At 36.2% G+C, this 26,243-nt stretch overlaps 1 protein-coding gene across 2 annotated transcripts in view; it reads right to left on the bottom strand.

The window, feature by feature from the left end:
• Positions 1-26,243, bottom strand: part of AKAP6 (A-kinase anchoring protein 6) — a 292,127-nt gene that overhangs the window by 38,774 nt on the left and 227,110 nt on the right. For both annotated transcript variants that reach the window (XM_087747148.1, XM_087747149.1), the window contains exons 10-11: positions 14,024-14,170; positions 10,352-10,576 (exon numbers count right to left, since the gene is read on the bottom strand). In XM_087747148.1, the coding sequence (XP_087603274.1) occupies positions 10,352-10,576; positions 14,024-14,170 (372 nt within the window). The remainder of the gene's footprint in view (positions 1-10,351; positions 10,577-14,023; positions 14,171-26,243) is intronic.

Genomic DNA, 26,243 nt, shown 5'->3' with positions numbered 1-26,243 from the left:
GAAATCAAGATGTTTCTCAACATACATCGCACATTAGATGTCAAGAAACGCCCTCCAATTGCCTAAAAGCTTAGGTATCAGAATTTCAGCCATCTTTAATGAACAGTTAAAACTGTTAAAACTTTGCATCCTGCCTCAGAGCTATATAAGAGGCTTTAAAGGAAAAACTTCCTTGCATGGATGTACATCAATACCTGTACGCCTCAGGCTGAAGTTCAGATGTTAATATCGTACTTACTCCCTTTCTTAATCTAGTTCCCCCACAGATGGTAGATATGCATTTTTGCTATCACTGTGCAACGGGCCTGGTATGTTCCAAAATGTAGTGAGAATTTACTCTACTCTGAATTACAGGAAAAAAAACATCCTGCAGTGCATTGGTATTACCATTTTATGGTAAAGCAGTGAACATAAAATAAATTAGACTAATCTTTTGGAGACTTCAGGACAGGCAGGGTGATAGGAAAGGGAAAATAAACACATCTAATGAGTAAGGAAAAAAAGATTTCCTTTAGCTTTTTTCTTGTGTCGGTGAAGCAAATTTAGCCTGGATTCAAAAACGTACAGCTTGAGTGCTCTGGGGTAAACAGAGGAAGATATATTATGGTGCTTTCATGTGTATCTGTATATTCACAGGGACAACAAGCAGGCTTTTCTAGAAATGGTGTTCCTCATCTTATTTCAAAAAAGCAACGCATCCTCAGAATGGATATATCATTAAAACATTAAAACATTATTTTCATTCTTTTGCCATATCTTAATCATAAATATACACACAGACACACATTTTTCGGTTTCAGCTCAAGACAAAACTAAAAGTCTCTAACAAGGGAAGTTACTTGCAGTAGCATCAACCAGAGCCAGGCAGCACTGAGATGAGGTAAGTTCACTCATATCTGAAGTATGCTGGCCTACCTTGGTATCTTTACTTGTATAAATAAGTTTTAGGCAAGTATTTGCATAAATATGTTAAATTTTAACTTGACATTAACTTGCCTCTTGTACAAATTAGGCAGACATGATTTTGACATGCACAGTTTAGCCCCAGGGCTATGAGAAGGCTAGAATTAGAGGTGAGGACAGAAGCAGGTGATGTGGTCAAGATGAACTGTGAATGGCAGTCAAAAAGCTTAGGGTTGTCAAAAGCCAAATGTCTGGATGAGGTGACTGTTTGTGTATGATGGCCTTAGAGGTTCAGCATTACTCATATTATTGCACCTTCAACTGCCATTCTTCCATTGCCTGGACAACACGTTTGGGGTAAGAGGACTAGATAGGATGAAAGCAAAGAGGGCATGAAACAGGCTTTCTTTCCTTCACTAAAGCTTAGACTAGAGAACATAACAAGGTTCCTCTTATTGTGCCTAAAACATGAAAATAAGCATCACTGTGATAAAGGGAAAGGTGGTGCACTACAAATCACATTGCATCATCAGCCATTGGCGAAATGCACAGAAAAACCATCAGATTAGAGGCCAGGCCTTCAGCTTTATTCCGAGGTAAGGAAATGCAGCACTTTCCTAACAGACCAGTAAGGGAATCAACCTGCAAAGAACAGGAATCCATATACATCTTTTTTCTTTCCATTGACTTTATGCAGCAACCATAATCTAAGCCACTCTGCTGTCTCTAGTAATATGTTGCCAGTGTGCAAATCCCATTCCTGACTGACATCTCATACTTGTGATACATAATATACCTGATAAGGATTGCAATAACACTTCAGAATGTATACTGAAGGCCTGTTCTTTTTACACTCATATTCTTACTCATACTGAATTACACTTTACCCTGCAAATAATTCTACTAAAATCAATGGGTTTCCTGGCAGTATGAAATTATAGTGTGAGTAACGGTACTAATACAGTCTATAACACTGTTCCCTATTGGGACTATGATCTATTAACTTACATGCAAAGATGAAACTTGGGAAACCTGTCCAGTACTGAAACCAAAATTAGGCAACGGTCTACTGGGTCAATGATCCACCAATTAAGGAAAAACCTCGTTACTAGGATTTAATGGTTCCAGAGAACACTATTCAATCAATAATCCACTAATATCGGAGAGATTTGCACCTGAAAATGCAATGCTATGGCTCCAAAGGGGCAGTTATAGACAATCAAATAAATCGTATAATCACATGCAGCAGTACAAAGTGGACCTTAATGGAGACAGTACAGTGAATTTTTGTTAACTCTCTTATATTTCCAGTACACACTGTATTTGTTTTTCTATATGTTATCACTAACAAACGAAATAAAGTTTAGAGGCTAACCAAAGTACCAGCCCTCACTGTAAATTAGTGCAAGTCAATCTTGGCTTGTTTTTAGGGGAAATATTTCTTTCTCATGTTATCTTTTGCTTTCTTCTCATTTTCCTTTTCCTTTTCTAGGTTGATAGTAACGGAAGAGAAATATTCTGGTTTTGTAGTAAATACATCTTCAAGGCAATAACAGGACAATATGCAGTCACATTTTCAAGGAGTCATTTGGGTGGGTCAAAAGAAGAAAATCAATTATATCTTCAATGATAATGACAATAAGTGATGGAACTGAGAATGTTCTCTCGAAAGAAGCCAAGTCAGCTATTTTCACTTTTACACATCTGATTCTTCAAGAAGCCATGACTGAGAGGGGAAATATAGCCCAAAGTCTGCAGATGTCATTGATGCAAAAGGTTTGGGAAAGGAACTGTAAGCTGTTTGTCACTATGAAATTGCAAGTTTTACTTTGTAATGGCCAGTTTGGGACAGCTTTCTTTTTAAGCCAGGGTGTCTTCTGTGTTAGTCAGCTTGAGTCAGACCTCAAGTCTTACAAGTCTACTCATGACATGAGAATTAAATGCAGACTATCCTAGTACAGTAAGAAAGACAGGGACAAGAGCCCCATTGCCTCCTTCTCACCAGCTCCAGTTAACAAGAAGGCACTGGTTCAAATAAGCACCCTATTGCACATTCAGGAGGGCTGACAAAGAAATTTGGGCTCAACTTTTCTGGAAAAGAAATAAGCTTGTAGTTAGTGTGGGAGGACCTCACAGATATTAGCAGTAAATCTTTCTGAGCTGGGATTGCAGTTGCCTCTACATCTTCAAGTTCCTCAAGTTTTAAAGATATTCCCGATGATTCCTTGAGTGGGATTCATCTGAGCTAATGGAGAACTTGATGCCCGAGCTAGTCATTTAGAAGCAGGTATTCTGAGGTACAGTACATCTTCTCCGTAGCCAGATGCCTAAAACAGGACAGATTAATTGTATCCCAAAAGTGCTTTTTCCCCCCCTAATTACTATAAAAGAAGCTCAAACAAGATCTCTGCACTATAGGTATCTAAAGCTAGACTGTTTTAACATACCTCTACCATACGGCTATGCTGTCTGCAGGGTAATCATTTTGGTATACCAGAAATAAGGGGACACTACATAAAATAGAGCTAGGAAGGAAGCAAAATATGAATTAGTAGCCTAAAAATAGCCACTAGGCTACTCTCTCCTCCACCAAAGCATTCAGTGTGTTGCTGTATCTGAGCTCTGCTGAACTCTGGGTTCTTCCTGCTACTACAGTAACCTCCATCCCACACCCCAGTCTTAGTCCAAAAGCCCATTGGCACTGCTGAATCAGAACTGCATGTAGATACTTTATGATACCTCTGTGGAACCCTGCAGCATGTCAGATCTAACCATCGCTGCTGGCTAAATCTGCGTCCCTTTCTTTCCCTCAGCAATGGGAGTACTTGTGGGGCAAAATGGTTTTAGACAACCAGATAGTATTTATGATTACTTTTGAGATTTTGATTAATTAAAAACTAAGTAACAATGTAAAAAAACACAGAAAATTCATAGTTCAAGTTTCACAGTCCAAATGGGATGATGGAATGAAAGCTGCTATCTCAGATGGGATATTTAGCCCTAAATGGGAACTGTAAATTGTATTAGTGTTGCCTTAAATAGGAAGAGCTTATTGAAACACAAACTGAACTTTCACTGAGTAATAAGTACATTAAATCAAAATTTGAGATACATTTGAGTATGTTAAGTATTTGAGTACCGTGTGTGTGTGTGTGTGTATAGTATTGAGCACTGATATTTGAGTATATTAAAATCAAATTAGAGCTATAAACCCACGTATTGTATTAGGGCCAAAATACCAATTTTTTGGCAAAAAATATGTAGAGCTGCTTTACTATAAAGAGGTGGCTTCTTATTTATTTAAGTGGTCTACAGAAGTGCTGCTTTGGGATGGTGGGTCATGTAAATTCAGTCTGAGTTTGCTTCAAACCATTGTAAGTGGCATGAGGCTACATTTAACTTTGGAATCCTACCTGTTTTTCATAAGATTTACTACTGTATGCCTTCCTGTTTGTTAAAATTTAATCCAAACAAAATTTGGGTAAACATTTCTTCATTTGTGAAAAGATTTAGGGCTCTGAAGTCACACTCTTTTTGAGAAATTTATTAAAATTATTACAACTTTTTAAAATCATCTTAGAGGTATAAAAAGGATTAAATCCTGCTTGACTTCTTTTGGACTTTCTCTTGGAAACTGTTTTGCATACTTTTGTTACATGCACATTGAATTTCTGTAATTCTTTGATTGCAGCTCTGCCAGGAACATCATTCCAGAAATTGTAAAGGATCCAAAATGCAGTAGTGAAAGCGATTCCTGGCACCTGTAGGAACAGACAGTGCTTTTCTCCAATCTTTGAGTCTCCAAACCTTTACTGAAAGTTAATACTTTTCTTTGATTTCAGTTTGGCCATAATCTTATATGCTCCCAAACTCATTTGTGTTTTATTTGATAGAATTGCACCTGGGAAAACATAATCCAGGAGTGCAGCTCAGACTGGGATCCACCTGGCTAGAGAGCAGCTCTGTGGAAAGCTACCTGGAGGTCCTGGTGGACAGCAAGCTCAATATGAGTGAACAGTGTGCTGCTGTGGCCAAGAAGGCCAATAGGATGCTGGGTTGCATCAAAAAGGGCATCACTTCACAAAGAAGTCATTATCCCACTCTACTCAGCGCTTGTCAGGCCACACCTGGAATACTGTGTACAGTTCTGGTCCCTGTTATACAAAAAAGATGTGGACAGGCTGGAGGGGGTCCAGAGAAGGGCCACCAAGATGATCAAGGGTCTGGGAAGCCTGCCATATGAGGACAGGCTGAGAGAGCTGGGTTTGTTCAGCCTTGAGAAAAGGAGGCTTAGAGGTGATCTCATCACCATGTACCAGTACTTAAAGGGGAGCTACAAAGAAGAGGGAGACTCCTTTTTACAAGGAGTCACACGGTGAGGACAAGGGGTAATGGGTACAGGTTACTCCTGGGGAGATTTGGATTGGACATGAGAGGTGAATTTTTCACAATGAGAACAGTCAATCATTGGAATAATCTCCCCAGGGAAGTGGTTGACTCCACTATGCTGAACACGTTTAAGACTCAGCTGGACATGTGCTGGGCCACCTCATCTAGACTGTGCTCTTGCCTAGAAAGGTTGGACCAGGTGATCCTTGAGGTCCCTTCCAACCCGGTATTCTATGATTCTATGATTCTATGATTCTATGATTCTATGAATTATGTTTAACTGAATTGTTTGCAAGATGTGCAGTGCTGATTCTTATGCAAAATTTCCAGTGAAAATGAAAAGCATCGTAAGAAGTACTGATTAACTGATTGGTTATTAATTACCAATGCAACCTACATTGTTTAATCAAAAAGTTCAGTTGCTTTAGGCACTGGAGAAATAAGAGACGGTGCTGAGAAATACTTTTTTTTTTAAATGACATTGCATCATCTGGTATGCTCGGTCACAAATTCAGTGGAAGATGAAAACATACACTTCTGAGTGAGTCTAGTCATTAGAAATGGTGACAAGCATCAGATAATTTACACTGTTTACAAGGCAAACAGAAATGGCTACAAACACTACTAGCTATGGAATTCAATAGACCATTGACTTCTAGAAATATTAAATGAGAAAACATTTCCAACATTTTTTTGTATGAATAAGCAGTCTGATTTCTTTAATGAATACATTGACTAAAGTCAATGAGAACCACAAGCTTTCAGTACTGCTGGTAAATCATGTCTCTCTTTTTTAAAGGCCCAAATACAGATTTAGGAGACAGGTATGACAATATATATAGCATGTTGCTTATTGCTTCAAATAAAACCAGATCAGAAAACTACATGAAATGCAACATTATTGTTGCCAAAGAACACCATTTAGCAGAAAACCTCTGCTAAAATCCTGTTCTGAACGGGAAAATCCTGCTCCCCCTCCAAACCGAGTTTGGAGAGGAAGGAGAACAGGATCCTTTATAAATCTTGCTACCAAAAGCAACAGAAGTTCTCCCAGTTCTACATGATTGAGAATGGATCCTGAAATGGACAGATACTCGCAAGTCTAAGCTTGGTCTTGACTTGGTCTGTGAGCCAAAGCCATAACGACTGCTTTTTTGATGCTGATGGGTCATTTCTCTATATCGAACACTTAAAGTAATAAGTTTTATTGCAAGTGACAGAAATATATGACTAATTATTTAGGCTCCCTTGCTGCCTTTTGGAGGGCATTTTGCAGAGAAAACAGTATGCTTTTTGAAGTCCCAGACACATAAAAGCAAATGTGGCAGAACACTTCTACTTACAAGCCAACAAGCACACACATTTCTGGCTAGACCTTACTCAAATGAAATTTACTAAAACTTTCATGAAAGAATGTGAATTCTTTTTATTATTGCTCCTCATTCTTTCCTGCTCCAAGTCTCTCCTGACCCACAAAATTGCCATACATCATTAGGTTAGGAAATCAGTTGTGCCAATTATTAGTCTCATGACATTAGGTCTTTCAGCTGCTAGAATTATGTGTTTACCTGAGGATCTTGTGTTTTATTTAAAAAGTATGTTTCTGGTTCTGGTCCTCATCATTTCAGTGAAAAGCTAGAAAACATGAACTCGAGGGACTCAAAAAGCAGAACAGAAATAAAAAGGATGAATAAATAAAATAAATGTATGTTTGTAGTTATGAAGATCTCATGAATTTTAAATCAATTTCTTGATTTTCTTAGTCCAGATTCATGTGTTTTTCATGTTGCAACAGAAGAAAACAAACCAGGAGTAAGACACCCATGCTTCTCCCTTTACAGCTGGGCAACTTATGTTCCCTCTTTCCCCCTTTTCAACAGGAGCCCAGGTTAGGCTACACTTGGAAGCTTGCTTAATGTTGCTGTGGAATGGCCAGCAAGTGTCACTACAGACTGAAGAAAATTTCATGCCTCTCCTTCGTAACTAAATATGAAAATGTTTGAGGCAGCCAGGAGCACTGAAAGCTGGTGGAATGAGTAACAAAATGGCTCTGCAAACCAGCTGCACGTTGTGTTGCACAGAGATCACTGAGCTGACCAGAGTATACAACGTAGTTTCCACAAAACCAAGAAATACAGGACCTTACATAAGCTGGGTAATGACCTTAACTAATAATATTCTGGAAATTCTAATATCTAATTATGCTACTAATACTGTGAAAAAAATCAGCCAAACATACTCAGCAGGATTTGTACTTTGAATATAAACAAGAAACAGTGGTAAACGCAAGGAAGCAGTCTCTTTTCATCACATATGAAAATGGAATACACTGAGAAGTAACCTAGCAGAGGGAAGGAAAGGCTGCCTCCTGGTTAGTGCCAGATTAGAGTCACCATAGCTGGGTTCTACCCTAACACAGCCATTGACTTTCTGTGAAAACCTGGAAAAGTCACTTAATCTCCATGCATTTTATTTCCCTCATTTCTAAAAAGGGGATAATAATACCTACCTTAAAGGTTTAGCGGGACTTAGTTCATTAATGTTTGTACAGCATGTACAGCTCCTTGACTGGACAGTACTATAGAAATGCTAAGTATTATTATTGCACAGCAATATGCCAAAAGAAAAGTAACACAGTAGTACACTCTTTACTAAAAAGAACACTCAAATTAATACAGCATGATTTTTTATAAAAGAAAACAAAGAAGTCAAAATAATTTCCTACTAGTGAATTTAACAGCCCCTCCTCCCAGCACATTGTTCTCATCTTGGGTCCCAACTACATGTGAACTATATGTTCAATTCATCCTCCAATTGCAAAATGAAACAAAAACACCTGAAAAATGAAATAACTGTTTTTCCTAAGGCATAAACGTAATTTAAAACGTAACATTATGGAATGAAAATCAACAGCATTGTTGAGTTTATTTTATTAAAAATGTTTCTCTGTGTACAGTGGCTATGTGTATAATCGGGATGGTGCAGCACAATAAATTTCCATTAAGAAACAATGATTCACTTACCACAGTGAAAGCAGTAATAAGGTTAAGCTCTTAAGTTAAGTGGAAAGTAAGTCAAACTAAACCCCAGCAGGTTTCCTACTAGTGGCATAGCTAATGTTTTTGAAAATGTTCTAAATGTTCTTTCTCAAATATATGTATTATACATTGCAGTATTGTTAATTATATCCATTTTCTCTTTTATACACTTCCCCAGGAGATCAGTGAAGAATGGAAAACTTACTTATAGTGGATTTCAGATTTAATGACACAAAGATGGTTTAATATATATGACAAAGTGATGTGCTCTCACCATATTCGATAGGTAATTATTTTTTATACTCTAATGGCTACCATTTTGAAAATAATTAATGTATTATTTATGTAATTAATAGATAATCAACCGAGTAATGAAATACTCTAGTTACATCATGGTGGGTCGTACTATCCTGTTTAACATCTCTAGAGCTCTTGGCATGACATCATGTCGTATATATACTAAAAGATTTCATTTGAGAGATTTATGCACATTTCCAACACATAAGTAACATTGCTATGGTATTTCTGTCCATATATATGTATGTAAAAGTCTCAGCCATATATATAAAAATGTATATTTGAAAACAAGTTTGTCTTAAATTAGATTTTTAAATCCATAGTTATGCACTTAAATAAATGCCGTAATTTTCCAGAGAAATAAAAATCATGCAGCATTTCCTATGGAAAACACGGATCTATTGCTGTGAAGTTCTGCAGGTCTATCAACAGTCCCTCATAATCACTAGCTTTGAAGTTTGCTGATAGAACAAACAGAATCAGCATGATTTTTTTCCCCCCTTAGCAGACGACCACAAATCATTAAAAAAAAAATGTCATAAGAAAACTTAAAATTTCATTCAAATGGACACGCTCAGGAATCTGAAAAAAACCCTACCAACTTCTCTACATTGACACAACCTTCTGACTAATCCTCATGATTGGAAAAGGAAGAGTTAAGGAATGACTAATTGGGAAGACAGTCATTTTTCTGCTGTTGTTCTCTTGAACCTTTGTATAAAAAAGTACGTTTAGAAGTGTTTGCAACATGCCCTTTGAGGTGAGTATTTAATAAATTGTCCATCACCTTAAGAGTGCTGTTGCCCTAGACACCCTGATGTACTAGTGGAAGAGAAAAACCTCTTTACCTCTAAAGCTCAACAATTACTCATGATTCCTTTCTCATTCTTTGGTCAAAGATCACTTGCACAGTAAAGTGACCTGTAATGATGATTCAGGTGAGGGTTTATTTAGAAGTGGTAGCTATGAACAGAAGAAAATTGCATGGTTCTACCAGGTTTGTTTGCTAACTTAATAGCCCTCTTTCCTAAATGGTCCCACTACTTTTGGGGAATGGAACAAAACATACAACGTCCATTAAGTCAGTTGCAAAGCTGAATGCTGGCCTTCAGTTGAAGGAGCTTATCCATCTGAATATAGCATTGTGACTACAGTTCTTTTCCCTCCTTTCCATAGATCTTCAGGCTTAGGCTTAAGATGTGGCCTAGATTAATGCAAATCTCATAGTGTACATGTCTTTTTCCACATATCTATTCACCACAAACTTGAATGATTTCTCATGTATGCTAAATTTCTCTCTCTGTAAATGTGACCTCAAATAGGCTATTCTTGACTCATATGTACAGAGAAATAGGCTATCAAACTGATGGTCACACAACACATTAATTAATTTAACTGATGTAGGGAGTTAAATTCAGAGTGAAGCTTTTCATGCCAAAACTCAGCTTTATAGTGAAGTAGAATGAAAGAATACTACTGCTTTTCCAGTTGCGGTGTGATTAGCCCTCTAAAGCTCTCTTTTGCAAAAAGTCTAAGGAATAAATATTATTGTAAAGATTCAATAAAATCAACATGAATGAACACATACTACATAAATGAAGGTGAAAATATGAATATATGATCACATATGTACATACATTGCATTATGTTATGCATAAGATAAATATTTTATCCTACCATAAAGAGGAGTCACTCTATGAAAACTATGATTGTTCTTTTATTACCTTAAAATATTGCAGTTGTTTCTCAGCATTCATTGTTCCTTCATTTTCTTGTCTCAGACAGGAATTGAAGATGAAAAGCTCTGTATCTCTCAGCCACCCTTTCAGCTCTTTGATCCTGACCTCCAGCTGCCTTACCAGGCTGCCGCTTTCAGGCGAGAGCAGGTCACGTGGACCTAACCCACTGTGCCCTACCATTGTGTCTTGGATCTTCTCTCCTAGGGTTTTCTAATGCATCAGATAAAGAAAACATAGATTAGTCTTATGTACCAAAACATATACAGGTTAATGTGCAACAAGAAGCATCTGTTAGATGACTAGAGATGTGGGTTTTTTAATAATTACTACTAATATCAATCAATTTCATTCATTGTTTCCTTGTTTCAATCAATTTCATTTTTTGTATCCTTGTTTCTCACTTATGCTGTTCTCTCTGGGTCACTGACTTTGCTGGAAACACGATAAATCAATGTTTATTAAGAGTAACTAAGGACAGAGGAGACAAAATGGCACATAACTTTTTAAAGTAGTTACTCTACAGAATTTGTCCGCAGCTTTAGATGCTTATGACCATGAGAATTACGGGTTTCTAGGCAGCAACAGAAAATATGATAAGCACTGAGTTCACCAAACTTTTATCCAAGGTACTGTCTAAGTTTTGGGGGAAACACTGAAATACTGTAATATTTTTTGAGGTATGAACTGTCAGATTACAGTTTCCAAACTTGCAGCCCTGAGGTTGTATACAGGAGCAGTTAGGTCACAAAACAGACGGTTTGCTTTTAGAAGTGGATGAACTCATTCAGATGCCAATAAGCTAGAAATTGCAAAGCCTCAATGTTCCTGAATATCAGGCCAATTATTTAGGCAACTAAATTCAGATTTAAGTTCTCCATGTTAAGCATCCACTTTAAAAATAATGGACCAGAATAAACATTCACCTCTGATCACTAATGAAACTAATTTACGACTGCTTTTCAAAGTAGTATTTCTAATAAAAGAACCACTGAATAACATTTTGATAGTGGACGCTGTGAGCATAATGAATATTCTGAAGAGGCCAGGGATAGAAAGTTACCTTCCTTTTCAGTATTTTGAAAGGCAATCCTTTAACATCACAAGGGAGATACGCTGTTGGCTGCTTCTTCTATGCCAAGCAGTATTTTATCTGACCTATAAGAGGCTGTCAGGCTGACACTTATTATAAGCACTAGATCTGTGTTACTGATTGTAGAATATTGAATATACACTGACAATCACATCCAATAACCTCTTAAACTGATAATTAGCAGTGGTTAATTGTTGTAACATGAAGATACAGTTTTAGGTGACCCAGTATGGCTGTCTGTTGAAAATACATGCTTTAGAAAGTTACTGGCATATAATTTATAACACTGAAGTTAGCTTCCAAAAATAAGCTTTAAAACACAAATAAAATTAGACCAACAGACATTAATCTACTCTGTGACATTCTGTAAATAACGTCTTTAGGAGATCATAACTGAAAAACATGCTTCCTTGGCAACACCCTTCCATTTTCATGGTGCAAATATTGATAATTTGAAGACCCTCAGTGGAATCCAGTGCTAGCTATTGTTTTTATGCTGTAACAAAAGTAGCAGCAGGAGGTGAAATCAATGCCCTTGGAGGGTAGGGTCACAAAAAAGAATTTATTGCCACTTTTTTGTTCTGGAACAGTTTGCAATCATAAATTCTTCATAAACAGAATACTTCAGAGAATGGTCCGTCTTCATAAATATACGACAGAGGACATCAATTTCATTTAATTCACAATTTGTGTCAGCACAGCAGATGCCAATGCCTGCCTTGATAGGGTTGTTTAATATGCAATTGAGACAGAGTAATATTCAGCACAGGGGACAAAATTTCACAGATTAAACTGTACGCACCACTGACATTTCATTCTAATGTATTTCCATTCCACACTGTTCACCTTAGATGAAAGTAATATTAAAAACCATATCCCTCTATTTTACCATTGTTAGAAGTTAAAATCCTTGTCTTTAATTTTTTTCATGCCAATTAAAACGTAATCATGCCAATTAAAACAGTGTGCCTAGTGCCGTTAGTTTCTGCAGAGGTTTTTATTAAATTAAACAAAACTCTATCAAACTCTGCTTATTATTCATGAAATTGCGTTTAGCAGGAAAACTGTAATAGTTATATTTTATTTTTCTGTAAATGCTGAAATTAATGGCAAAACTTAACTCAGAGGTATATTTTGATTTTAACATACTGAGAAGTGGAGGGCTTCAATCTTTTTTAAGACAGAGTTTTTCTAGATTTTTAGAATTATGATCAGTTACTTATCTCATAGTTTTATATCCTACCAGCTCTAATCAGTGCCACTGAATTAACTGGATTAAATACATTGAAAGTTACAAATGTAAGGCTTACAAGTGAAATTATTTTAAGTTGTCAAGATCAGATGTAAAAGCATAGGTTAATAAGTCCCATTTTTATCAGTAAATTTATTAATTTTCAAATAGTTTTAAAATGCTTGTGGTGATGCTGCAGATTAAAATTAGAAAGTAATAAGCTCACTAGTCATAAGGCGACTTTTAACATTTTCTGACAATTTGCGCATTTAGAGAATCAAGCCATTAGAAACAACTGTGCTGAACTAAAAAAGCCCCACCCTCTGTAAAATGGCTATTGCATTACCAAATAAGCTAAAGTGACACAAGTCAGTATTTAAAATGCTGTTGGCAGGTTGCATGTATAGCTTATTCGTAATATATTAGAAATGTTTTTTAAACTAAGATAATAGCATGCAAAATTATGCAATGTAACTGTATTGCTAATATCACACATCTATAATTAATCATTTAAAGTAATTTATAAATTTATCTTACCCTTGATTTGAAGTGAAGGCAATTAAGGAGAGAAGTGGATGGAAAAATATATAGTTTGACCTCTCTCTCTCTCAGCTGTTTTACAACAATAGGACAATAGTGTCTCCTGCACGGTGCCATCACTGGTCTCTGAGTAACAGAATCACTATATTGCTTTTTTTGCCAGATTCTTGTATCTCACTCTTTGGCTGAGACCCAGCCCATCATAGCGTGAAATGAATTACATGAAACTTTTTTGGCTTTTGTCAAAAGTGAGCTGAATACAGCAGCATGAAACGTATCCTGGCTGTATTCTTAGCTTCAGGTATTCCGATTTGTACTGAATCTGCATATTTGTTTTTGAGCCATCAGTGTGACCTGAAATATGCAGTGACAACCCCACTTTTCATCTTAAGGGTATAGTAAATAGTTAAACAGTAGATGTCTCTAACATGTACCTTCAGAATAAATTCTATTAACATTCACTCAAGCATGACAGTCAGTGTATATCAGATATACTGCATTATAGTTGACTTGGTGCATACCCGTAATACATGGCATATTTTACTTACATTTTTTATGTATTAAAGAACTAAAATTATTAAAGTCAGACAGGAGACAAGCATGGAATAAAAAAAAATCAACAGAAGAGGAAAATACTACGGAGTTTTTATAATAGCATGAGTAGCTTGTTTGAAATGTACATAGTGAATTGAAAGAGAGAGATATTTGTGCCTCAAATTAGAAATCAGACAGACAGCGTACTTCAACACACAAAAATGTACACATAACCCACAAACAGTAATAAAAATGCAAATACCCCAAGCAGTTCCCATTTTTCATTAATTGAATCCACTTTTTCAAGGAGATCATTTGGTAGTAAAACACCACTTTTCTTCAGAGCTTCAACCTTACTAAGCAGTTCCATCTTTTTTGGGTGCCTGATTGACATTTCTACATTGTATCTCTAAAATGAAAAAAAAAAAAGATAATATGAGCTACTGGAAAGAGTTTTCTCTACAAAAAATTAAACTTTAATTCTATATTCCCAGTTAGGATCATTCTCACTATGACATTTTTTAATTTTATTTTTTTTTAATCACGCAACCTTCTCATGACATATCATAAGAGATTTAGGTACCAAGCACGTAGCCTTCTGGATGACGTATCTATGCAGGCAGTTAGCAATTCATTACATACAGTAATATCCACTCACTCACAATATCCACTTGTACAGTAATATTCACTAACACTCTGTCATCTGAAGCTTGATCTGCCTTTGTCTCTTTCAAGTCAGTGGTATCTTATTTTTCAAATATGTTACTTCAGCAAGTAACACTGAGGCTCTCCATTGCAAAAAACCAACAAGGAAATAATTACATAATTATGATTTCTGTACAGTTTATTTCTTCTCTCATTGTGGATTCTGCCTCATATCCAGGCCTGAAATGCTGTTACACATGAAAATGTGAGAGTGTCACCTTAGAAAAACAATTAGACATAACTCCCTTACGACACAATACCAGTAACTTGATTTTTATCGCATCAACCAACAGGAGCAGTGAAACAGCACACAAACGAGAACAGCCACAATGCTCATACAGTCCAAGAGTTTCCTCAAGCTGAAACTACCTTTTATTTCCTTCACTGTTATTTATTGCCCCCTCAAAAAAAGGACAGAGAAAACAGGAATAAACCCAGAAGCTTCTTTCAAAATTACTTTAATATGACTTTCTAAATATTTTAGCTGTATATTACTTATATACTCTGTACAAATGTATTCTAATCTACAGACACATTGGCAAATAAATCTCTTTAAAACTTGTATTCTCTGAAAACCTGGATTAGGTATTAAATGTAATAGCTACTATAGTGATTAATTATGTTTTAGTAGCTGGTACAGTAAATAAAAAAATAAAATTTAACACACAGGCATCCACTCATATACATACCCTACATATAGTTAAGCCAATTCCCTTTTATGTATAAAACACTCATAGAAATAGAGCTTCTGATATGGCCAAAAATGCACCTTTTGCTGAAAGAGGAGAGTTCAACACATATTCTTACAAAGGTGTTTACAAGGCATACATAAATTACGCATAGCTATTAGCAAATTGCATCCTAAACATTAAGCTTTCTTTGCTTTATATTCAGCCAAGAAAACTGCTATAGCAGCTCATATTGAAAATGTTAATAACTGGGGTAAGTATAAAAAATTAAACTAGAATAAGGAATGTTTAAAACATGGGTGCTTTTGCCAGATCCAAGAACATGCTCTATAGGAAAACAAAGCAAAAATACAATTGGAGACAGCTTAAAGAAAATAATAAGGGTGTGAAATCACTGTTTCAGCTAACAGGTCCTCAGCATTTCCATGCATATGTTTGCATATTGTTAGTTTCATATTTTAATCTCTCATTTACACAACACATGCACATCATTTGTATTATGTAAACTTCAGCAAATATTAGTCATTTGTGGATCATAGAGCAAATGTTTTAAATGAGGTGATTTAAACCATTTCTCATTATTAATGAACACTGATCAGGTGTCTGCATATCCAAAATTACATGAATATGCATAGTAACAAACAAGGATTGTTTATAAAGAACTTGCCTTTTGATACTTGGTGTACTGTGGCTGAGGTTTTAGAAATGTATGACAGTAGATATCAACCAGGTTTGGCACAAGGGAGCTGGATTCGCCAAGAGGCAACACCATTTTATTGGACTAAAATGTTCAACAAGTATGTTTCTTGGTCCTGTATTATTGCCTTTTCAGCTAGAATGGTTACTGGAGGAGATTACAATCTTCTTTATGTAATCTGATTTCTATTTAAAGATGATATAGCTGAAAAGGATTTGCATAATTATTTCCATAAGTACATGTAATATCAAGGGGAATCCAGAGTCCAATTTGCTAGGCACTGAAATCCAGTTCGTGCTACTCCCTTTCTTTTGTCAAGTGAATTAATAGACTGAGGGAGTCCTCTAGCTGTGTGACACTGGTGCAGGCACGGCTAGTTAATGCTCATCACCTGTTCTAGGCTGGCAGTCGCTGCCGCCTGGACTGGGGCTGGGTATGTTCCTGGGCAGTGCAGGACTGATGAGGAAATAAAATACATTGCGTGTTTCATAACTTGAATGCTCTTGTTAACACAGAAACAGAAGACGTTTCATTTAATTTTGGACTAGATAAAATAATTCAGTGCAGCATAATCCAAATAGTGTGACAGATGTTATAAGAGGTTATTACATTAAAAAATAAATAAGCTAGATTTTATGTACATGCTCTATCTTTGTCATCGTGTAACCTACTGTATAAACAAGCATGATGAAAGTGCTGATTGATAGAAAATGCATTATACTGTAACTGTAAAAGATGAAAGAATTCAGTTCATTAGTAGATGTATTGGTATGTGACTGAGAGTCAGTATTGTTCCACTCCTGGATATTTAACATGCAGTGTGTATTTTAAGTTAAGGGAAGAGCTTAATGTACGTTCAGAGGTACGGTTTGAGAACTGATAGCACGAGATGCTATTGCTAATGCTATTTTTTAATCCATTAAACACCTACACTCTAAGCAGTTGCATGGAAAAATTAGCTACCAGCTCTATCAGTGCTGCACAACCCTAGTCTGGTAGGACTACTTAATCCTGTGGTGAGAAGATAATTTAATCTTCAGATTCATTCTTTCCTCAGCTTTAAGTGAGCAAAGGCTGCTCCATTCTGACAGTCTGTGGATGCTATGATATAGATTACTGTTTAACAGACAAAAATGAGATTAAGAAAGTTAAAGTCACAGGTTTCACGCAACAGCCACAATAATAAATAAATTAATAATATTTAATTCCAACAACACCTGTCATATTAAAAAACTGGGAAAAAAACCCCAAACAACACCACACTGGAAAAACTGCAAAATATTTACAGCGTGATTAGCTGTGTGCATGCTTGGCTGGTTTTGTGTTCCTGAAGCCACTCAAAAGAAATCCAAAACATTGTTATGTAAGTTAAAGAATTTTGGCTTGTTATTCCTTCTCACTCAATACGATCAATATTTCTCAAAGCACAAAGAGTGGAGTTTAAAAAAAGGCAGTAACAGTTATCCGTGAATAAGTTTGGCAAAAATATTTAAAGCACGAGAAGTTGAATTTCAAAACAAAGCAAGTTAAAACCTTACTTCCCCTGATAAAAATATTCTAAGAAATCCAGGCAGGCTTGATTGAGACACATTTTTTGACACTTTATACTAAACTGTGCCTTTTTTTTTTTTTTTCTTTTTTTTTTTTTCTTTAAAAAATTATATAAAACATTTTTTGTGTGAAAAATCACACCCGAAAATTCTGCCCAAATGGAGACTGGAACAATGCCTTGTAACAGTGTTAATTGTCACCATGGAAACCAGAAGAATAAGCCATTTTGAAACTGGTATAGAAGGCACACATTGAGCAACTCAAGCATTTTTCAGCCTCCCTCAGTGTTAAGGAACAAGATGCCTAGTCACTGAGAGGTCAGAGAAAGAAATCATCATGAAAGGTTCGTAGATGTGCACTGTCTGGTAAACAATAAAAAAATCTGTACACAGTTAACAACTCGGTAAGGCTGCGCACTGCATCTTTCAGAAAGAGAAACACCACAAAAAGATGATCAGGACTGGGGTACGGATTCTACCCCTCGAGCAAAACTTTAGGGCAATATTATGCGAACCTTGCCCCTAAAGCTCCCTGGGAATTCTGTTGTTGTAATAAAACTTCAGAAGAGGAAAGAAAAAAAAAAAGCCTGCATGATGGAATTCAAAATAATGCTCTAAAAGCACACAGAGAGATTAAGACATCCATTGTAAGACTTTTGTATGGTGCTTCTGTTGGTTATAGTGAAAAGAGACTAGACATACTGAACACACAGTGGAGCTATGGCTACGAAGTACAGAAGAATTAAGCCAGTGAACTTTCTCCATTATTGGAATAAGGGTGTGCTATTTGTAGATGTTCTGCATTCCATCATTCACATACTAACAAAGTATCTTCAGTCAAATGGCACTGTATAATATACAACTGAAATCAGAACTGAGTGACCTGCAATTTTAGTTTTTCCTGGTTTGTATCTTTAAATTTTAAAAACTTGCCTTTAGGGCTGTTTTGACTGCTGCAGACACAAATACATACACATGCATGGTCAGTGTCTGTATGTGCACGCATAGTCAGCGTTGGCACACATTTGCAAAATATACTGCATGCATAAAATTGAGTAAAGAATACTCTGCAAGCAAATTCACCAAATAAGTAATATAAATATACATAAACGTATAGTAATGCACATATAGCAATATTTGTCCATCATCTCTTCACACACATTCTCACTTTGCTTTCTGGATAATGTTTGCACTCTTCATGCTAGGCTTCATGGTGGCCCCTTAGGAAGCCCATGCCTAATGCCATTCAGTGATGAACAAAGACTCTTTTTATTCTAAAGTCCAGGGTCCAAAGCTCAGCTGTATACAAGCAAAGTGAAGGAATCTGCTAGAGGCCAGCCTACCCTTCACAATAGCTCTTAATGCTTCTACCTTTTTGGTACTATCAGTGTGAAACATTTTAGAAACCGTCCAGAAGCTTGGTTATATTTCTTACGCTGTCAATAGCACTAGAACCTCTGGACAGCATTCAAGATCTGGGCTGAGCAATCTGTCTAGATAAATAGCAGTTGCTGTTTCTTGCAAACTTCATGTATTTCACTATTAGCAATTTATGGCAAATAATTGCACAGGGAAATTATAAAGACTCCTACAATTGTCCTTGTAAATTAATAATAGGCTTTCTTGATTGGGATAAATTTGCTGCTGAGCCTTTGGAAAAATTAAAAAGTGCAATGTCATTTAAAATTGCCAGGACTCACACAGCAAATTACATCTGAGGTTAAGAATCAGTTTTTCCTCTTCTAGTTTATTCCATTTGCATGATCTGGAAATCATATTACATTGGCTATGTATTGTTAATTGGACATAGATTGCATTATCTTTAATATAAATCAAACTACAAATATTAAAATGAATTGCAAATTCTCTAATAGAAGATCATAAAACAATCTTTTTTAAGTATCTCCCATTAATAATTTAATTCCAATTATATCACTCAGAAAACTCAAGAAGGAGAGCGCTAACTTATTTCCATTTGCTTTTTCCCCTACAAATAAGCACAATAGTACAATATGTATTTGTGTGAGAGTGCATGTGCGTATGGGTGCATGCCTGTAAAACAAAACAAATCTTAGCACTTTTGTCTTAAACCCCTGCAGACACCTTGCTTTTTTGTTTCAGAAAGTAGCAAATGTGGATTACACCTCTGCTATGCTTTCCTTTCTGTGGCAGCTAGAGAAATAAACACATTGAAAGAAATATTAAGTAACTTCATGAACTAAATTTCGCCTACATTAAAAAATTATGCAGTCGGTACCCATTGTTCTGCCTTTTTTTTTAAGGAAGGTGATCCCAACCCTTTAAATTTTACTATAAATGTAATATCTTTTTGAAGACTTTGTATGCCCTTTAATGAATTTATATTAAATATTTAATACTGTTTAGGGCATATCCACTACTACCAAAAACAGTTATATTCCCAGCAGTCCCACTGTTTCAGGCAGAGGGCTTGATTGATCCTCCTAGCCTGAATTGAGTAGAATGAAAAGAAGCAGTTGGAAAATAGCTGCAATCATTTAATGCAGATGACCTCTGACAGGCTCACAGCTCTTCTATCTGAACAGAAATTTGCATGGGGTCTCTGTGCAGAGGAACAATGTAACCTAAATGGTAGACAATCTTTATTCTAATGAAGTGGGTGTCAAGGTCAATGTAAAACTGCAATGATAAATGGTGCACCACTAGGCAAGAGAAGTTGCATAGGCATTGTAGTGCTTTCACATTAATTGAAGGCTGAAATGCACTGAGTGAAAGCACAAGACTCTCTTTTCACCATAATGTGTTAATGCACAAATGTTTAAATGTTTTATTCAAGCCCCTAGCCTGTTGGCACAAATCTTATTGCAAACAAAAATACAATAGTTGGCCAATAACCAGAAAAATAGAACTTTTTATTAGCTTGCCTTATTTCTTGAATCCCTAACAACTTCCACAATCTACTCAGAGTACCAAAAGAATAACAAGTCTCCAGACACCTAATGTAATTCCCATGATCCTTTTTCTATTTAGGATATCTGTCTTTAATTAGTTCCAAACAAGCAAGCCTTTAGACAGCTCTTCATTAGATACCATTCCCAATGAACGAACCGCGAGAAGAAAAGTCATGCTTCAATATTATTATTTCCTAGATTCCAAGTTTTCTTTTAGTATATAGTTAACATCTCCAGGTGCCTTTTGTTCTCGGTAAGAATTAGACCAGTAAAACTGGGTTTTGTAATGCAAAGAGTTGTGTGCCTAGAGTGGGGACTAAACTACAATCTGTTATTGTGGCTTTGTCAAAACTGCAATACAACTATAATTATAGTACTTCATCAGTCGATCAAGCAATTTGTAGAAGGCAGTACATTTTGTCTTATAAAAATGAGGAGGACAGTAAGCTGCTTTTTAAAATCCTGAGCTGCTTAAGCTTGTTAAGGGTATATTGTTTGCTAATACACTCATTAGCAGCCAAGCATTTTAACTTCATCAATTAAACGGGAAATGGTGTTGCACCATTAGTTTCACAAAACGCTAAAATACAGATAGCAGTCTACAGCTAAGAATTTTAGAAAATTTATTTTCACCCGCAAGCTGCATTATACACTTCAAGCCGGTTTTTGTGCAGAGACATATACATGGGGGGGTGTGTCTGTGCATGAATGTAGGTGGTGAAAGCCCTGCATATAGTTGTGAAGCTAATTATATATATACACATATACACCCACTTAAAATTTCCCAAGTCCCATAAGGATTGCTGCTAAAGCACAGCGTCATTTCTTGACACCGATGAACATTTACTCATCTGAGTAATCCCAAGGAAGACAGAAGTTTATTCCTGTGAACAACTAACAGCTCTCCTGGATAACTAACGGGTTTGCAATATGGACGATAAATTTTGAATATTTATCAGCCTTTATAGTTTTAGGCTCTTCTGTGCAAATAGATGTTAACAATACGATTACAGTTATTAGACAAGGAGCTATAGCTTGTTACTAATTAAGAGGATCTGCAGTGCTTTCGGTTTCTGGGAGGCTGTGAGTGGCACGTACTGTACAACGCCGTTTCTATTTTACAACTCGCCTGTGCAAGGGAATTTTCCATACGGAGATCAGTCTTCAGGATATTGCAATTCAGAGAATAAACTCCAGTGGAAAAAAAAAAAAAGTATAGTGTAAAGGCAAAAAAAAAAAAAAAACACCACGTTACTGATGAAACTGTTTAAAAAACTGTACAGCTTCATCTGTGTGTGATTTGTCAGGTCTGAAGCTTTGACGTGCCCAAGGGGCAGACCCCAGCGGGGAGTAGGCTGCAGAGCTAAATAGCTGTGAAAGAAGTCTTAATGTAGGATGGAATTCAAACTAACCTTGACATGACCTCGGGAAAAATATGCAAAAAGTAAAATGAATGCACTCTGCAAGATACATCCTAATTTTGTGGCCGAGCTGGTTAGTTTCACAAACATAACTGGGACTCTAAAAGCAAAATAAAATGCGAGGAAAAAGGGGAAACTTCGGAATTCAGAGTGAAAACTTAAGCGGGCATGGGGTGTTGCTGTGGAGGCATATGAACCATTTGGAAACAATCCAAATAAAAACCAACACTGAACAATATTGTTGTCAGCCTGTCTATTCAGGAAAATTGTTTTTTTAGGTTGAATATAAATGACACAAAGCCAAGATTACATCATTGCATTACAAAGTCTGTTGTGGCTTTTAGCCGAACAAGCCCCATGGATCTACTGGCTGATGGCAGTAATTCAGTAAGAAGTTTTAAGGGTTTCTCTTTTTTTTTCAGCTTCGTTACTCTAAATATAGAGGAATTTTGTTTAAATACTGAGTATTTAATTTTTTTTTGATCCACATGCCTGGGTTTGTTCTGCAAGCTTACTACTTGATACAAACAATAAAAATTTGAGTGGGTATATTAAGTCTTGATTTGGCTTTATTATGCGTTTTGCCTGTCTTGCTCAATGTTCTGTTAAGCAGGAAGACATCCACCTTAATATAGCAGCCAAGAACTGACTAATTCACTAGATATATGGAAATTTTAATTGAGTGTCAACTTCTGTTGAAATTCAATCCGAGTACCTTCAGAATGCAATTTTGTAGCAATACCAGTTATTTACTACACTATTAACCAGATTTTAAATATAATTAAATTTCTAAGAACATATAGCCAAAATACAGCAGTTTGAATTCATATAGCAAGGGTAATCAAGTATCAGGTGCATGAGATTCCGCTAGGTCTAGAAACTGCTGCCCATCTACAAATAAAGACAAACCCTAGCAGATGATGGTGGAACATGGTCCCACAATACAGGTTATAGCGTAGTTCAGGTAGGGCCACAGAGTTGGTGCACTTCATGTTATAACAACCTATTGATCTCATAAACTATGTGTTTTACTGGGATCTTTGGCTGATATACGAAGGAATTTCTGAGATTTGTCTTGTATTGCTTGCAACAATGCTGTTAGAGCTTTGAGGGTTTTTTCACACCTTGCACCAGAGGTGTGACTTTTGGCACAGACTAATACAGATACAACCTACAGAGGTGCTTAACATATCACACGTGGATTTAGCTTAATTTATATTTATTTATTTGTCTGGAGAATAATTGATATTAAATAAATAAAAAATAGTGCTCTTTAGGAATTAATAACTACTATACCTTTGGGTTAGTGCTCAGGTATATTTATTGAGGAAAAAAACACAGAGTAAGGGAGATTCCAAAATACTGGTGTAGATTGCAGTTAACCCATTACTGAGCAGAAAATGTATTTGAAGGCAGGGAAACTGTTTGGCCTGGAAAAAAAAGTTGCAGCTCCATCCTTGGCTGGGTATTCTGAAATGCTGACCTTACATGTACCAAATCTCATATAGCTACATTTTTACATTTACACTTTTACAAAATAAAATACAGCAATGTAAGATTATGGAGATTTTTTGAAGAAGATAATCAAAGAAAGTAATTTATAACCTGTTATCCTCCCTTCTGCTAAGCTGTGCCTTCTTCTGCAGTATGCATGAAACACAAAATTGGAACTCCTCTACACAAAGATCTAATTCCAAATGCACCAACTATTGTCAGGCCATGTGTTACAGGCATCATTCTATTTTGAAATGGATATTCCTGCCCATTTATCTTTCACAGACTGGCTCTTCTGAAGTCCTTACTCCATTGTTACTCAGTCAGAATGCTAATGGTGGTCAGTAATAGCCTCCCGTGAGTGAAGTCTGACTGAAAATCGACAAATAAATTATCCTCCCTTCTAGCAATACCTAGTGGGATATGTTTGAGGGTAGAATACCTCTGGATCCTTCTTCTTCTTACCTATTTGCTATACTGTTTCATAGAAGAAGGGGTTCCCCACTGCAAAAAGAGCCAAGTGGAAATCTAAGTTCCACAGACCAACAGAGGCAGAACTCAAAGTCTCCACCAAAGGACAGGAGAATCCACAAAGATCAGTACACCCACCATTTAAGGCATGGTGGCTTTAGTAATCCACATTACTAGACCTTGTCAGCTGTCAGAAAAGAAAATGATCCCTGGCCTGTGGTGATAGCCCTGCAATCTCTGCAGGCTGGTGAGAGACCTCAAGTCAAGACCAGACAGAATCTGCATTTAGCTTGCTCAGTCTCTAACCTCAGAACATGTGGATGTGAGTTCTCATGACCTGTAGTATCTAGAGGAACAACATGTTCTTTAAAGTATTTGAACTTTTTTCTACATGACAGAATTTATACCTGTTTGAGGGCCCATCCAGGGCCTCTGCTGATCAGAAAGCGTGTTGACAGCAGATTTCTCAATCTGCCCCAAAGTTATAATGAAAAATGTCATTTTTATTTTAAATGCACATCTTGTACTGTATTAAGTAAAGTGAAAGCTAATAGTTTTTATAATGTGCTATTTGATTTGTTCCTTATAATTTCCCTTGAGTTATGTCAAAGCTGGCACATGCAGCAGGTCCACTAGGAGTGCTAAAACATCTCCACTGACTATCTAAAACACTGGCAATCACCGTAATTCCTCTTATAGCAATACCATTACAATGTACCGCATCAAAACTATTGTTAAAACATGTTAAAAATAAAGTTATATAGTTAACTATTTATTATCCTCTCCAGACAGACATATCCTGAACCCTTCAAGAGACATAGCAGATAATAGCTATTCACTTTTCCAGTACACGTTAATGTTATTAAAACAAAAGGAAAAATTTGGCATCCCAGTGCCATTATCTGTTAACAGTAGGCTAATCACATTTTATATTGAATTTTAAAAATTCTTAAGAACTCAATATTTCATTTTTAATATTATTCTAGGAAAAACATAGTACTTTTATAATAAAAGAAAAAATACTCTCAAGTTGAAAAGTTATTTTTATGATCAACTACAAACCGCTTTCAATAGCAAATTTATAGAGGAACTGCTGACACAGCCTAAACTATGGCTGTGTGAATGCTGCAGAAACAGCTATTTCAGAAAACATTTTTAGCATTACGAGAAGTCCAACTTTGTTTAAACCTGAACTTATTTTTTTACAATAGCAAGTAATGTTAACAGCATGCTGAAAATGTTAAGGCTAAGTGTACAGTGTCAAAATAGATTGAATCTCTCTGAAAACTGGAAATTCAAGCTTTTTAAACATAATCCAGATGTTTGGCTTTTAATCATATTTCAAGAAAGAGGAAACTTATGCAATACAAAATTCATACATGCATATTTCATTAGTGCCTTTCCTATCACTGAATTAAAAATTTCTAACATATGTTTTCCTCAAACAGATAATGTTTTAAATTAGAAGAGTTGGCAAGAAGTTGTACACCTCACAAATGTCATTGAATTATTTTAACATGGAAGAAAATATTTAATTTTTACAGTATTAACAGCTTTGCTAGCAAATTCTACAGCAGTGATCATTTTTTGCCTTATCGATAGGAAGTTCAATAGTCACTGAAACTAACTAAGTGTATAAAGATGACTGAACAGCAAGAGCTAGCAACTAGCCTTCTTCAGAATATCTGAGACTGGTAACACCCTGATGGACCTATGGGTGTTTAACACAGATGCTTTCTCTCTTCCTCACTGGTGATCGAAACAGCATAATGCTATTACGAAGAAGCCCAAGCAGCTTCTTCAAGAGCCAGACTACCTTGAAGGTAGAAAAACTTCTTCTGAGATGTATTTCAATTCCAGAACACTTAACACCACTATATTTGCTGAATGATATTTAAAGGATTGTATCAGTGTGGTCATTGCTTCTAAAAACTAACATACATGATAAATTATAAGGTTTTTTTTTAACCTCCAGAGTCTTAGAAAATTAGACTCTGAGTCAATTTCTAAAAATGGACTTTCTGAATGTAATAATATCTTAATATTTTAAATAATTTAAGACAGACAAAACCTAAGCAATAAAAATGAGAGGAACTATCACACATATAATAGGAAAAGAAAAGGGAAAAAGACAAAGAAATCCTGCTTCTGCCACCTGCGTGTGACATTGGGTTTGTTCTTTAAAAGCCTTGTAACTTCCGAGGAGTATGTCCAGTGTGATGATGAACCACTAGGAACAGAAATGTGCACTCTGTTATTCTGTGATGTGATGGAGTGAGGTGTTACTATGAACTTCAGTTCTGCCCAGAAATGTTGGAAATTAAACAATGCAGGACATGCTGAACGCCAGTCTCTCTGTACCTCCAACAGCTGCTGTGCCTAGGAAAGACACTTAGCCTCTCTCCAAATGGCCACCAGCAAGGATATCCCTAATGCAGCCTTTTACAGGCAGGCTCAATCTTGCCATTCCTATGCTCCAAATAGCTGCAGACTTGCAAGAGTCCTGTGAAGTGGAGAAATATTAT

The sequence above is a fragment of the Nipponia nippon genome, unplaced genomic scaffold (genome assembly GCF_047370975.1).
Source record: "Nipponia nippon isolate SJK-2023a ecotype South Korea unplaced genomic scaffold, ASM4737097v1 scaffold_11, whole genome shotgun sequence".
NCBI classification, from domain to species: Eukaryota; Metazoa; Chordata; class Aves; order Pelecaniformes; family Threskiornithidae; genus Nipponia; species Nipponia nippon.
Note: the sequence above shows the minus strand (reverse complement) of the source record. Positions and strands in the feature narration are given on the sequence as shown.